General features: G+C 35.3%; 1 protein-coding gene across 1 annotated transcript in view; it reads left to right on the forward strand.

Moving 5' to 3' along the window:
- The first annotated feature begins 250 nt into the window (after positions 1–250).
- Positions 251–15610, forward strand: part of LOC108242641 (major histocompatibility complex class I-related gene protein) — a 20798-nt gene continuing 5438 nt past the window's right edge. Inside the window, exons 1-4 of the mRNA XM_025008425.2 lie at positions 251–385; positions 1806–2066; positions 2621–2720; positions 4031–4194. Of these exons, the coding sequence (XP_024864193.1) occupies positions 334–385; positions 1806–2066; positions 2621–2720; positions 4031–4194 (577 nt within the window). The 5' untranslated portion in view covers positions 251–333. The remainder of the gene's footprint in view (positions 386–1805; positions 2067–2620; positions 2721–4030; positions 4195–15610) is intronic.

A 15610-nucleotide genomic window follows, 5' to 3' on the forward strand; every position in this document is an offset into this window, starting at 1 on the left:
CTACAGTGTAAGGTGTGGTTGACTTTCAGTAATAATAAATGTTTTAACAATATCAAACTGCATAAATTCAAACTAATATGAAAACCAAAACAAAAGGTTGTCTCTAAGAGTCCAGGATGATCATCAAATAAGTTTCACTTTCATTCATAACCTCAGAGGATGAATTTAACCTGGATTTAAGTGACGTTCAGGCTCAGAGTCTTTTCTTATTGGCTCAGACTGATTCTGACGTCATTCTGTCCCTCTTCACCAGAGACACCGGAAATAGAAAACTCATTTTTAACAGGAGACAAACACTGAGCTGCTGTCAGGATTCAAGTTTCGACAGAAACAATGAAAACCTTCATCTTTGTCCTTCTGTTGGGGATCCACAGCGCTGCAGCTGGTAAATTCACATTTTATTGTTTGTTTTTATTTACAGTCGAGGCTCCTGAGTTTAAATATTAGTGGAGCGGAGAAACATTTCCTGAAAGCTCGTCTGTGTTTCTCCCTCTCCAGCTCTTACTCAGTATTATGGGAGGATTGTTTATGAGACGCTTTCATAATAAAAATGACTTTTGAATCGTGTTAATTCCAGATACTGTATTTATTCAGAGACTTTGAGGTGAAGCCAGAAGTCTGTTGGTGTAACCTGAGCGCCTCCTGCAGTCATAGAGTCATAAATACAGCGTCAGAAACCTTCCCTCTCTCTGTTTCTGCCGCAGACAAACATGTCCATGACTCAGTCAGTTTTACTGATATTGAGCTAAATGTTGGAGTGGTAGTAGCTGAGCCTCCTCTCCAACAAACAGTCTAAGCTCTGACTGATCAGTAACATCTGTTTTTAAACCTTTAACTCTTAGAATCCACTGAGTCTGTCAGGGAGGAGGAGAGGTCTGCTCTTGGTTTGTGGAAACAGATGGTTTTGTCTTTATAACCATAACTTGGTCCTCCAATGATTATTTATTGAGACTTTCATTAAGATCTGTGCATTGTCACTGATCAGTTAGAGCTTAGACTCTGTGTTGGAGATGAGGCTCAGTTACTACCACACCAAATTTTAGCTCAGTATCAGTAAATTATCTGTGGATGGCAACAGAAAAAGAAAACATTTTTATTTATTAACAGAGTTTTTACCATCATTATTGGTTCAGTAATTCCAGTTTATTAACGAGTTTTCGTAATTATTTCGAGTGAAAGAACTTATTACATTTTAAATGATTATTATTAGGGTGGATCTTGTTCTTCATGTTTTGCTGTTTCACACATATATTTAATCTAAGTTTTTTTATCATCTTTAACATATATCTGAAAAATAATAATATATTTTTAATTATGCAGCAAAGTTCAGCATAAAAACAAATAAGAAGTTTGTTGAATTTTCCTGCTAAAATGAAACTGCATCTTCTGATCCCAGTGATTCAACAACAAACAGTAAAAGAATTAAATAACAGTCAGAGCAGGAATGAATTATCTTTAAACTAAAGTGGTGTTTGACCTGACTGACAGATAGCTGACATTAAAAAACACAAAAGGTAAAAATACAGACTGTAGTTTGTCGAGAAACGTGATTTGAGATCAGCCTGTAGTTAAAAAAATATATGTTATAAAAATCTGATTCCTGTAGTGTTTTGTTCCAAACTTTATTTTAAAATCATCAGAACGATTAAAAACCCTACTGAAGCATTTTTAATTAATGATTTTTTTGTAGTTATTTCAAGTCAAGCAAATTCTTTTTTTTTAGCATCATTTATTTTATTTGTGTGAAAAAAAACTTCAGTTATTTATTTAGTTGTAATTTTAAATTCTGAATCTTTTTTTTTCAGTGACCCACTCCCTGAAGTATTTCTACACTGCGTCTTCACAAATCCCAAACTTCCCAGAGTTTGTTACTGTCGGTTTGGTTGATGAAGTTCAGATGTTTCATTATGACAGTAACACCATGAAGACAGAACCCAAACAGGACTGGATGGAGAAGATCACAGATCAACAATACTGGGAGAGACAGACTCAGATAGGTCAGGGTAACCAGCAGGTCTTCAAAGCCGACATTGAAATTTTAAAGCAACGCTTCAACCAAACTGGAGGTTTGTTCATTTTGTTTATTGGTTTAGTGTTTTATTGATGTGTTTGTTGCAAGTTTGACACACACACACACACACACACACACAGAGAAACCCTCGGCGCGTCAGAAAAATATCCTTTTATAAAGTTTTAAAACTCACCAGACTCGGTCTCTAAATGTCTCCCTCCGTCTTAAAAAGGAGTCTGAAACCCTTTCGGTCTACATTTCCTGTTCGGCACGCCCTGCTGTCTCACCTGAGCTCTCTGCAGTTCTCTCCACAGCCGGCAGGGGGCGACACCTGTTCTGGCTTTAATCTGAGCCCACCTGACGCTCCAACAGGAACATTTAAACGTTGATAAAGTGAAACAGAACTCCTAGAACTGAAACATGCCATCTGTTTAGAGGAAGGTTGGTCCCTTTATTTCTATAGAAGGCATTTCATTCCACCGTGAGAACAAAGGAAGCTCGTACATGCAATGAATGTGGAAAACCTCCTCTTCCTGTGTGTTTAAAGAGTCTTTCCAGCAGCAAAGCTCCTGGACTGGGACGTAGATGTTCATGTTTGGTTCCCGGCAGCCCGCGAGGAGGGACTAGAATCTCTTGGCTTTAGTCCAGCTGGTCTTGTTTTTGCCCACACTGTTCGCGGCAGCTCAAACTGCCGTCTCCTCCTGGAGAGGTGAGTTCTTTACAGGAGCTGTCCAGTGCTGAACCTGCACTGACGGGCCGTCTGAGGCTCGGTTCAAAGCTTCAGACTCCTGCTTTATTCATCTGCCTGCTGAGCAAAGAACTCATGTGTTTTGGCTTTATAATTCAGACCACTGTCTGGTTTCTGGTGCGCCTTCCCAAACCCATCTTAAAAAAAAACAACGTTGAAGTTTGTGGTTCTTCTCTTTGGAGTGAAAATAGTCTCAAAATACCTGTGTGTGTGTAAAAATATCTGTGCGTGTGTAAAAGTATTTGTGATGAGTCTCAAAAAAAGTTGTGCACTCGTAACTGGATCTGTACGTAACTGCAGTTTTGTGTGTGTGTATCTGGCGACTTGTGTGTATTTTTTCAACATTTGGAGGTGTAGGAAAAGATTTATTTTCTTTTTAAGGCTTACAATCATGTTTCACAGATACAACTATCCAAACTTACACACAAAGATGCTTACACGAGTTACAAATACATTTTTACACACACACAAATATTTTTACACACGCACAGACATTTTTACACACGCCTAGATATTTTTACACACGCACAGATATTTTTACACACGCCTAGATATTTTTACACACACACAGGTATTTTGAGACTATTTTCACTAAATACTTCTCTGGCTGCACAGCATCCGTACAGAGTTAATCCAGAATGAAAGTTCAAAAATTCAAATGAAGCGGAAGTATCGTGATGCAGAGTTTTGGTGGCTGTGTCAACACGTCAAATATCACGTGACCGCTTCTAAACGAGGTCTTGTTCTTTCTGGTGTCTCGAGCTGCTTGTGACGCGCAGCTCGTCATTCGCTGAATCGCAAGAATCCCGAGTGAGCGGGCCTTGTAGTTATTCTTATGGCTTTAAAATGAGACTGAATATCCACCCAAACTGTGGATTTTTGGAAAGGTGGACGTGTTTTTGTACAAATTTGAAATAGCGAGATACAGTTAGAGAGAGTTTGAAGTTGAGTGGTTGTGTGCCTGTTTTTGAGTCTGTGAGAGTCTGAGTTTAGACAGTTAGGTTGAGTGATCGTTTGTGATTTTGAGTGTATTTAAAAAAAATGCGAGAATGAATAAAAATCTTTGATTGTCACTCAAAGCCTCTTCTTATATGAATCACTATCATGACATCATAGCATAAAGTTAAGTTCTCAGATAGTATTAAATAAAAATAATAATTCATGGAATAATAATGATATTTACAATCTAACAGAAAATGGTGTCACTATTGTTAAAAAAGATCATCTTTATTGTAACATCCTCCTTTCAGTTTATAAAAACAAAAACACAGGTTTCGTNGAGAGATCCTCCCCAACAACGACGGGACCTTCCAGATGAGTGTTGATCTTTCTGCACCTGAAGACTGGACCAAGTATGAATGTGTGTTTCAGCTCTCTGGAGCCAAGGAGGACGTCGTCACCAGACTGGAGAAAACAAAAATCAGGACTAATGGAGGTAAAACTAAAATCAGATGGGAGGAAGTTGGAAAACATAAATTAGTTGAGTGTAATAATTCAGGTATTCAAATACCTTTATGTGTTGGAGGCAACAACATAATAAACCTGCCAGTTTTTTTTTTTTTTTTTTTTATTTCTGTTTTTGGATATGTATCACAGCAATGTCTGTCACAAATAGGATTTAAATTCTCTCTCAAAATAAGTTACTTATTTTTATTTAAAGCAAAAGCTGAATAATACTTTAAAACAAGTGTTATTGTCTGCCACTTATATGTAAAATCATCAAAACAGAAACTGATTTTAAAACAAAAGGTATGAAAGCAAGTAAAAAGACAAGATAACTTTAGTTGTAATTAAAAGCCAAAGACAATAAATGTGTGTAAGCTGTGTTTTATAATCTTTAACAAAGAGGGAACTTGATGAACAGTAGAACGTTGATAAATTCATAATAATATTCAAATGAATAAATCATCTAAATTAAAGTTTAAAATGAACCCATTCTGACAAACTAACTTACAGAAACTATAAACCTTCACATTTGTTGTTAATGGTTCTTATATAAAACATCTGTTTAATATAATTTGTTTGTTTTCTCCACAGGAAGTTCCAACATGATGATCATCCCCATCGTTGTTGCAGCAGCTGTTCTTGCTGTCATCGCTGTGATCGGCTTGGTCCTTTGGAAAAAGAAGGGAGGTGAGAAAACAATAAATTATAAAATGTTTACTGATTTTAGACTTTCAGTTGATGTTTATACCCAAAAAAACAAAGAAGGAAAACAGTTATTTAAATTAATTTTATCAAATATCCAACACAAGTCTTAGTCAGTTTACAGAGAATGTGAAAACTGAATAAAAGTTCAATTAAAACCTGAAAACTATCTTTGTATCTGTGTTTATTCTTTTCCTTCCAGCCAAGCGGCCTCCATCTCGTGAGTAAAATTAGTTTCTGTCTTATATTCTCTCCTCTCTAGTTATCTGTTTGTAAACTGATTTCTGTAGTTTGAGATTAAAACTCTTTCAGAAGGTTTTCTGAAAACGATGTGTTTTTATTTCACAGCTGTAGAAAATGCTGAGGTCCAGCAGCAAATGCTTCCTACAGCCTGAAAGACAAACAGCCAGGCACACCGTGAGTTATTTAATTTATTCAACAAACTACTTTAAATCTAAATAAATGAGTAATAAAATGTTTATTTGTTCTGTCCTGCTGCAGCTGGAACAGAAATCTGACTTTTAGCTGTTTTTTCCACAGTTAAAGAAAAGTTTCTCTATGTTAAAATTTGTGAAATTATTAAGAATATTTAAATAAAAGCTTTCAGAAAGCTTCCATTAATCATTTATATTAATAATTAAAATGTTAATTTGCTGAAAAATGCTTTCGTTTATAAAAAGTTTGAAGAAAATAAAAATAGAGTTAGCCTCAGAAAGCATTGTAGGCAGATATTTAAATGACTGAAATGTGAATTTTAGGCATCTTTTTTTAATCTAAATAACATATTTATCTGAACTGAACTCTAAACTTTTAATATTTTTGTATTTTATGTAATTGTTGATCTTTCTTGTCTCTTTAGGATGAAGTTTGCACTGAACTAAGGAGGGATTTTTACCACAATCTTCTCTGTAAAATGGGATTGAATGGGATTATAATTTAACAGAAAAAGTTCATACATTACTTTTAATTAGACTATTTTAAAAAGTGTAATGAAATATTTTACAGACAGACAGGTAATGTGGAATTATCTTTGATTTTGTATCCTAGATCATTAAATCTGGTGTAAAAGTTAACTGTAGAGATTTAAAACATTTTAATAATATTTTAAATAAACCATCAAAACTCAGTTCAGTCCAAACTCATCAGCAGTTAAATATGTTTGTATGAATTACAACAAATCCTCCAATTTTACAGATTATTTTTTCTGGTGTTGGTTTTCTCTGGTCTATTAATGAACCAAACATGAATATAAACACACACACACACTTATTAATAATTTATCTTATCAAAATAAATATCAGGGTTTGATGACATCACGTTATCCATAATAAACTGAATAAATTAAATTGGACATTTTTAATAGCTCTCACTGAAATGTTTTTTTTTGTTATTTCTGATTATAATCTGTATCTGTGATATCAAATCAATTTAAACTTTATTTATTTAGTGCATTTCCTGCATAAAACAATCCAACATCCTTCTCAATAACGACCATGAAACACAAATTTACAAAAACTGACTTAAGAAAGAAAAATAAATAAATACATGAGCAGGAAAATAATAGCTTTTCATTATGTCTAATTTGATTTGTCATTAATAGAAAATATTAGTTTGGTTTATGCTTCATATTTGACTCACAGATTTATTTTTCCAAAAGACTCCCAGAAGTTATAAACAATAAAGTCATATAAAATAAATTAAACATCTTTTCTCCTGAGCTGATGTGTTGTCTATCAACATAGATTTAAATAATAAACCTCAGACCAAATTAGTCTCCAGCTGTGTAAATATCCTGTTTGTATATTTTTTTTATATCTTTTAAAGGTAACTGGGTTTAAAGTTTTGATTGTTATTATTTCTGAGTAAATGATGATGAAAAAAGTTCTTATTTTTAAAAGTTTGTTAAATTTGAGCTGATTTTTAATGGGATTTTAATTGTGTGATTGTTTTTTCTCCATGAGTGTTGAAAATGTTCTGGTGAAGCAGTTTACTTTCTATCAGACATTAGAAGTTATATTTGGGTTTTATTTTTACTTCCTGAGGTTCTTTCTTTATCTTTATTGAGGAGATGAGTCTTCTGACTGTTTTATTTGTTTGTAAATCTGTTTCTAATCTTTTAAATAAAGTCTCTAAATATCCACATCTGTGCCCAATAATTCTTCTTAAAGGGTGTTTCATATCTGACAGTAAAGCTGCAGTTTTATCAGTAGAGTAATATTTTGTTATTCTTTGTAACTTTTTAACATGAAAATAGTGATGACCTTTGTTATAAAAGTAGTGCAACATTTTTATTTTTGTGAAGTGTTTTAGATTTTTCTGAACATTTTATTTGTTCTGTTTTGTTATTGCATGACTGGGAAGAAACAATCTCTGTGTTTGTCTGTACTGTTAGCAAAATATCTCATAAACCAGTGAATGAGTTTGAATGAAACTCTCTGGTAACAGACTCTGAATTAAACCTGTTTCCTGGCAGGTTTACTGAAAGAAACCCTGAGTTTCTACCAGTCCCCTCCTACCTGAAGCAAACTGTCAGACATGAGTTCATTTTTAATGAATCCACTGAAACTGAAGCAGCATGAGGCGAATTCATGATGGTTGACGTCAGGAGAGGATTCCTCAACAGATTTATTATCATTCCCTGTGAATGTTTTCAGATTCACTCTTTTGTTTCAGTAACATTCTCCAACCACACATATCCAATAACACCTCGGTCGTACGCTCTCATCAGAGTCCATTCATCAGGCTGAAATATGATTTATAGAAATAATTACTGAATAAAACATCTCCACAATCACCACAAAATAAATACAAATAATTCACATTTATTTGATTGTCTTCATTCCTCTAAATGCAGCAGTTTGATAGTAAAATATTAAAATATTTTTCCAACAATGAACCTTTCACCTGTGAAAATCCTCCCACCTTAACTGGAGTTACAGTAATTGAGTCACTGGGTCGACTTTCCTGATTCTGCAGTCCAAATACAGCATTTGTCTGTTTTTTTAATAGTCTGAGGTTCTGCCTGTATACCTCTGATGGTGAGACAGATTAACTGTGTTCATTAGTGTTTAGTGGTTGTTAGTAAATCAAAGTCTTACAAATATTAAACACCTGTCCAGAGGCAGGTACGAAAGTAAAATGCAGAATTCTTTAAAATCTCATAAATCAAAGTATAATTGAAAGCATAAACTGTTAGATTCAAACTTTTTGTCACTAAACATACTTTTTGTTTGTTTTATTTTTGTAATCAAACTAACTATAAAATCAGTTTATGATTTTAAGAATCTTATTTTATAGACAGATTTTTTTCAAACCAACACTTAAACTTTGTTAGAGTTAAAACATTTTCACTGTCCATCACAGTGCCGGTCCCCCACACTCAGGTCTCCTCAGTCGGTGCACCGTGGTCTTTCCCCCCGGGGGTTAAAGTCAGGGTGAAGGTCTGGGCGGGGGTTAGAGTTTAGGGTCAGGGGTCAGGGTTAGGGTTAGGTCCGGAGGTCGTGGTCAGCAGTGCCAAAGACCCACTAAACAAAAACAGATGATCCAAATAACACAAATCAAACCTTCATCTTTCATTAAGCCCTCCAGGTATCACAGTGTTTAGTCTGCTGATCCAGACTCTTTCAGCCCTCCTCCTCTGAGCTCTGGACCACCTCAGGTTGTTCTGCAGAAATGTGGCCTTCAGTGACTCCCAGCTGTGTGACAGAAAATGTTGGACCAAAGGAGTGTTCCTCTTTTTCCTTCTCACAATGTTGTGTTTGTGCTGTGTGAACCTGACCAGCATGGTGTTACCTGTTTCCCACACATACTGGGAGCCACACTGCTGGCATGTGATCAGATACAGTTTTTGGACCTGGGGCTGCCCCTCTCCTGGGTCAAGTACACATTTTTTGTAAATTTGTTTTTAACCCATTTTTTGTGCTGAAAACATTCCTGCCGACCTCTTGCTCCTTCTGTAGGCTGAAATAATTCTGTGTTCTGTTAAAATCTGCCTTTCTTGTTGCAAATTTTTCAAAGTAATTTTTTACATTTTTCACTATTTGTACTACAGAAGGACAATAAGTGGTCACAAATGGCAACATGGGAGACGAATTAGCAGGTTTTGTAATCAGGAATGTTTTCAGACACTTTCTCAGGAAGGACCTTGAGCACCCCCTAGTGGACAAAGCTGAAAACAGCACCTTGGTTGCAGCTTTGAAATCAGCCTGCTGAGTGCAAATTCTGTGGCACCTTAATGATTGGGACTTTAGGTTGGAGGAATGTGGCTCACTGATGTATAAAAATCAAATGATTCAAAACAATGCAGGGACTTCAGGATAAAAAACTACAAGTTGCTGAGAGCTGAGTTGAGTCATTCCTCTTTGTATGTCATGCAGATCCAACAATTCCAAGTTTAACATGCTTAAACCTGTAACTGTAGAAAAAATCACAGAAATAATCCCAGTGATCATAAGAACTGGCGTGACAAAGTGGTCAATAAAACATGGCAACATGCTGGCCCACTTTCTGACACATCAATGAGCTAATCAATCAACACCCCTGTTCATATGATTGACAGATCCATAATCACTATGATCACAAAACATAAACACTGAAAAACATATAACACATTATGAAACATTACATGTTACTTTCATAAACTAATGGCTCCTACACACTAATTATAGGTTTTTACAAAATAATTTATTTCCTAAAAGCACATTTAACATTTAAAGCCAGAGTCCAGACACTTTATTTCTTGCACATAATGTCTTCTTTTCTTCTTTTGTAAGTCTTTCAATCTGTAGAATGTGTCAACCAGTCAAGAGTCAATTCACAGTCAAGATTAATGTCAAAGTCTTTTTGATTTATAGCTCTCACTTTGTTTGGATGAGCTCCTGATGATCAAATGCTCTTCTATCTGGAAAAGTCTGCCAAACTCTTCCTGTGATCCAAGAGTTACAAAGTGTTGTGTTGTCCACGATAAGTCTTTATCCCCAGGGACGAGACTGCGTTTCTCCAATCATCTCTGTTGTTCCTACAGTTCAGGGAAGTACTTTTTAATCAGGATAACTCTGACATGAACATAACCTGCTTCTGTCACCTTCAAGCATTCCCATCAGTCTGGTGGAGGTCTTCTGGAGGTAATGATGGTTTAATCTTTAAAAGCAACAGATGATTTGGTGTAAAGGCTTCAATGTCTTTAGGATTAATAGAAGCTTTGGTGATTGGTGAACTGTTGATTTTAGATTCCAATTGTTGAAGAAATCATTCCTTTTCTGTTCAGTTTATCACCATAGTGTTATGATTCTGGCCCGTCTGCCGGCTCACCAGGCCTGCAATCAAGCTCAATCAGCGTCATGCCGCTCACCTGTTCTCTACCAGTTATATTCAGCTTTCTGGCAGGCAGATGGTGCCAGATTTTTGAAAGCCTTCACGTGAGTAGATATCCAGCATTACCTCTCCACCTGACCTTGTTCATCACCACGGTCTGCCTTATGGATTTCCCTGCTCTGCCTTGCCCACGTCGGATTTTTCTGTTCTGTATCAAAATGATAACAAACACATCAAGTTTTGTGTTTATATTGTTGTTCTACATATTTTTTTAGCTGTTCATATATCAAAACATTTAGCTCTTTCAGGAGATGGGTACTGCTTTATTTTTTATATATTTCAAATATTTAATTTCATTCACAAATATTTTCAAATTGAAAGAAATCAATCTCTTTAATTCTATAAAATATGAATCTCTTTAAAATCTGCTTTAGCAGCCTGGGTCTCTTCTCCTCTTATGCTACTTTTTAGCTAACCTTTTGCTGATTTTTATGTAGCACTTTGCCACTTTTAGCTTCTAGCTGCTGTTTTTCCACGTTTAGCTTTTTGCTATTTTTAACAGAAATTTTTCTATCTTTAGCTATTTTTTTTTTTAGCTTTCAGCTAGTGTTTTGCTTGTTTCAGTGTTAACAGCTCAGTTTCATCTTCTCCAGCAAATGTCAGCAGTTATCCAGCTCTCAGCATTTCTGCTGCATTTTCACAGAAATTCAGTTTCTCTTATTTAATTTAAATCTTGAGTTATTAGACGTTTCACGAGTTTTGTTTTTTCTTACAACAGCTGAAGTTTTAATGTTTTCTCTTTGGTTCTTTATTCATCACTGGAGATGTCCTGCAACAGGCAGGTGGTAACCATGGGAACAAACATCTTCCTGGTTTGTGTGTCAATTTGCAAATCAAATAAATGCTGTAAAAAAAGAAACCAAACAGACTGATCACATGATTTCCAAAACATGAGCTAAAACCTGTTCTGTTTCAAACCAGAGCTGGAGTCCTTAAACTCCTAAAACAACATCATCAGTTCTTCTTTTATTTACTCATTTTTTGTGTGATTCACTGCTTCTGACTTTTCCAGACAATTAGATTCTGTGTTTATGAAAGATTCAAACCTATGATACTTTAAATAACACAAACATTTTTATTTATTTATTTATATATATATATATATATATATATATATATATATATGAATGACAAACAAACGGTCTGTCACTGACAAATAAACAGGAAGTGACTGAGATCCATTTTAAAGCAGTAAACTGACCTTCCAACAAGTCACAGCATAAAGTCTGTGACACAGAGAGGATTATATTTCATTTTAGGAACATCAATACGAGGTTGACACTAAAAACAACAAACTGTGTCTTAAAAACAGTTTCACCTGAGAGAGAAACAATATAAAACATTTTCACGTTTATCAGATCTTATTCTGTCATCAGAAACACTTTATTTGTCTAGAATCCATTAATTCATCACACCAGGCAGGAAAAAAGCCACTCTGTGTCTGCAGGTAAGAATATCAATAATCAGGTGTTTGTTTTCATCGTTTACAAGATGGGCCCAGTTTCTGAAGGCAGGCGTAACAAGCCCTGGGTAGAAGGCAGATACTCTGAATAAACCTACCCCACTATGTGATATTCAGGATTTTTGGTTTCAGAACTGATGGTATCAATTAGGTAACTCAATTTTGAATCAAGTCTGCCCTGAGTTAAGCTGGAGGGCGAGTATATAAAAAGCCCTCATCAATGGAAGGCAAATAATATGATTCACTGTGGCAACTGGAGAAAATAAGAAGACTTGAAGTCCATATTTCTCTCCAATGGAACTAGAAATATTAATGATGGCATATGGAGAATACCAAAATATATTTTAAAAAAAAACACAATAGAGTTGCTGCAGCAAAAGAGAGAAAGTTAGCGTGGCAGAAAATTGCTGATCAAATCAATGTGTGAGTATGATTTCACAGAAATCTAAACTTTTATTCTTTACGTTTTATTTGTATGTATTTATTTGTATTTGTATGTATGATTGTTGTTTTTTAACAACAATAGATAGTACAATCAATTTAGTATGTTTCATCATAGGATGATGATGATGATGATGAAGAAGAAGAAACTTTGTCTGCTGCCACAGAGAGGGAACAGACCCAGGTGCATATTGAGGTGTGTTCCATAATTTATAGGTTTAAAGATTGTTTTACTTTTTACTGTGTAGCAGAATGACTGTTAATTTCTCCCAAAGAGAACCGATGGACGATCAGCTAAAGAGGGTTCATCTCCCTCTGGAGCTCAACTTTCTTCTATAAGAATTTAAACCTTTGACCATAACCTCATATGAGAGAGTTGAAATGCATTTAATTTTTATTTAAGTGTCAGTGGTTCGGTAATTTGATGGTCCCAAAGTGAGCCACGGTGTTGAGGAGGCAAGAGACTCTGAGTTTTTTTAGTTGTTTATTTTATTATGGAGACATGGAGGACTGACTGCCAGCTCCGGGACAAACGGCAGGAAAATAGGCTGTCCTCCTGGTCTGGTTCACTCCGTTTTGTGGAATAAGTTTGCATCTAATTACTGTATTTACTTGCTGGTGTTTTTGTTTTTTCCAACATTTTTCTTTTACTGTATTTTTTCTTAGCATTCTTTTTTTGTGTGTGTTAGTGTGTTTTTAAAGTTGCAGCATCCATGTGTTTGTGGCGAGTTTAACCTTTAGGGCGAGTTTGGACCTGTCGGTCTCTGAAGTCCTCCTCTTCCAGAGAACAGCGGAAATAGAAGCTCAGACTTGTTTTAACAGAAGCCAAACACTGAACTGCTGTCAGGATTCAAGTTTCGACAGAAACGATGAAAACCTTCATCTTTGTCCTTCTGTTGGGGATCCACAGCGCTGCAGCTGGTAAATTCACATTTTATTGTTTGCTTTTATTTACAGTCGAGGCTCCTGAGTTTAAATATTAGTGGAGCGGAGAAACATTTCCTGAAAGCTCGTCTGTGTTTCTCCCTCTCCAGCTCTTACTCAGTATTATGGGAGGATTGTTTATGAGATCCTTTCATAATAAAAATGACTTTTGAATCGTGTTAATTCCAGATACTGTATTTATTCAGAGACTCTGAGGTGAAGTAAAAAGTCTGTTGGTGTAACCTGAGCGCCTCCTGCAGTCATAGAGTCATAAATACAGCGTCAGAAACCTTCCCTCTCTCTGTTTCTGCCGCAGACAAACATGTCCATGACTCAGTCAGTTTTACTGATATTGAGCTAAATGTTGGAGTGGTAGTAGCTGAGCCTCCTCTCCAACAAACAGTCTAAGCTCTGACTGATCAGTAACATCTGTTTTTAAACCTTTAACTCTTAGAATCCACTGAGTCTGTCTGGGAGGAGGAGAGGTCTGCTCTTGGTTTGTGGAAACAGATGGTTTTGTTTTAATAACCATAACTTGGTCCTCCAATGATTATTTATTGAGACTTTCATTAAGATCTGTCTGTTGGCTCAGGAGATATTTTGCTAACAGACCAACAGGATTGATGTGAACAGTTAGTGTCTTTGTTTTAGGTAAAAATACTGTAAAATGTGTCGTACATTAAATATATGCTGGGGATGACTCAAGTACTACACCACCAAGTTTGAGCTCAATATCTGTAAAACTAAGCTGTAGTTATTTATGTTGTTGTGGCGGCCATCTTGAATTGAGCTGCATCCAAAATGTAATCAGATGTCAAAGAGCTATGACTGTTTTCTGAAAGCTTCATTAAATACATCCACTGGTTCATGAGATATTTTGCTAACAGACAGACAATTGATTCTAATGGTTAATATCAAAGTTTTAAAAACAGAAATCACTGATCAGTTAGAGCTTAGACTCTGTGTTGGAGATGAGGCTCAGTTACTACCACACCAAATTATAGCTCAGTGTCAGTAAATTCTCTGAGGATGACAACAGAAAAAGAAAACATTTTTATTTAATAACTGAGTTTTCTGCATCATTGTTGATTCAGTAATTCCAGTTTCTTCATGAATTTTAGGAATTAGTTTGAGGAAAACAACTATTTACCTTTTTAAGTTAATATTATTAGGGTAGAAAATGTTCTTTATTGGCTGTCTCACACTTAACAAATCTAAATCATTTTCAACATCCTTAACATATATCTGAAAAATTAAGACAATATATTTTTAAGAATGCAGCAAAGTTCAGTACAAAAACATGTAAATAAAAAATAAGGTGGAAAACATTTAAACCTGACTGACAGATAGCTGACATTAAAAAACACAATAGGTAAAAATACAGACTGTAGTTACAAAAATAATTGTTATAAAATCTAATTCATGTAGAGTTTTGTTTTAAACACAGAAAGATTGAAACCTTACTGGAGCATTTTTAATTGATGTTTTTTTTTAAATGTTCAAGTTCAGCAGCAGATTTCATTTATTTATTAGAATTTTTTATGGTTTATTTAAATTTTGTAAAAACAAACTATCAATATTAAGTTAATTTGTTTAGTTATAAATTTTAAATTCTGATTTTTTTTCAGTGACCCACTCCCTGAAGTATTTCTACACTGCGTCTTCACAAATCCCAAACTTCCCAGAGTTTGTTGCTGTTGGTTTGCTTGATGAAGTTCAGATGGTTCATTATGACAGTAACACCATGAAGACAGAACCCAAACAGGACTGGATGGAGAAGAACACAGATCAACAATACTGGGAGAGTCAGACTCAGATAGGTCAGGGTAACCAGCAGGTCTTCAAAGCCGACTTTGAAGAATTAAAGCAACGCTTCAACCAAACTGGAGGTTTGTTTATTTTGTTAATTGGTTTAGTGTTTATTGATGTGTTTGTTGCAAGTTTGAAACACACACTCACACACACACACCTCGCACACACGCACACACATAGACAGATACTGAGCCATTTCTCCATCCATGAATAATTCTACAGCAGAACTAAAGTTAATAAATAAATCACGTTTACTAGAGGTGTATTTCTTCATTATAGATTTCTGTCTGAGGAAGCTTCAAGTTCTGTCTCTAACAGACAAAATAAAACGAGAACTTTCCCTTCATTTTCTTCCATTCATTTCTAAACAGTTAATTGATTATTTAATCAAGTCAGTCATTATTGAAGTCTGAATAAATATCTTCCAATTTTCTTCCTACTGAAAGATCAACAAACATTTCCTGATCTTACTGACAACACTTCACAGAACAAACACGGGAGTTTAATTACTTTTTAAAAGTTTTCTTCTTGTCCTCAAACAAAAAAAAAATTCCCTTCTCACCCTCCGCGGGTGGTCTTTGTTTCATCCTCTGAGCTCGGGTCCTCTACCAGAGGCCTGGGAGCTTGAGGGTTCTGCGCAGTATCTTGGCTGTGCCTAGAACTGCACATTTCTGGACTGAGATGTCTGATG

This window comes from Kryptolebias marmoratus, linkage group LG5 (genome assembly GCF_001649575.2).
Source record: "Kryptolebias marmoratus isolate JLee-2015 linkage group LG5, ASM164957v2, whole genome shotgun sequence".
Classification (NCBI taxonomy): domain Eukaryota; kingdom Metazoa; phylum Chordata; class Actinopteri; order Cyprinodontiformes; family Rivulidae; genus Kryptolebias; species Kryptolebias marmoratus.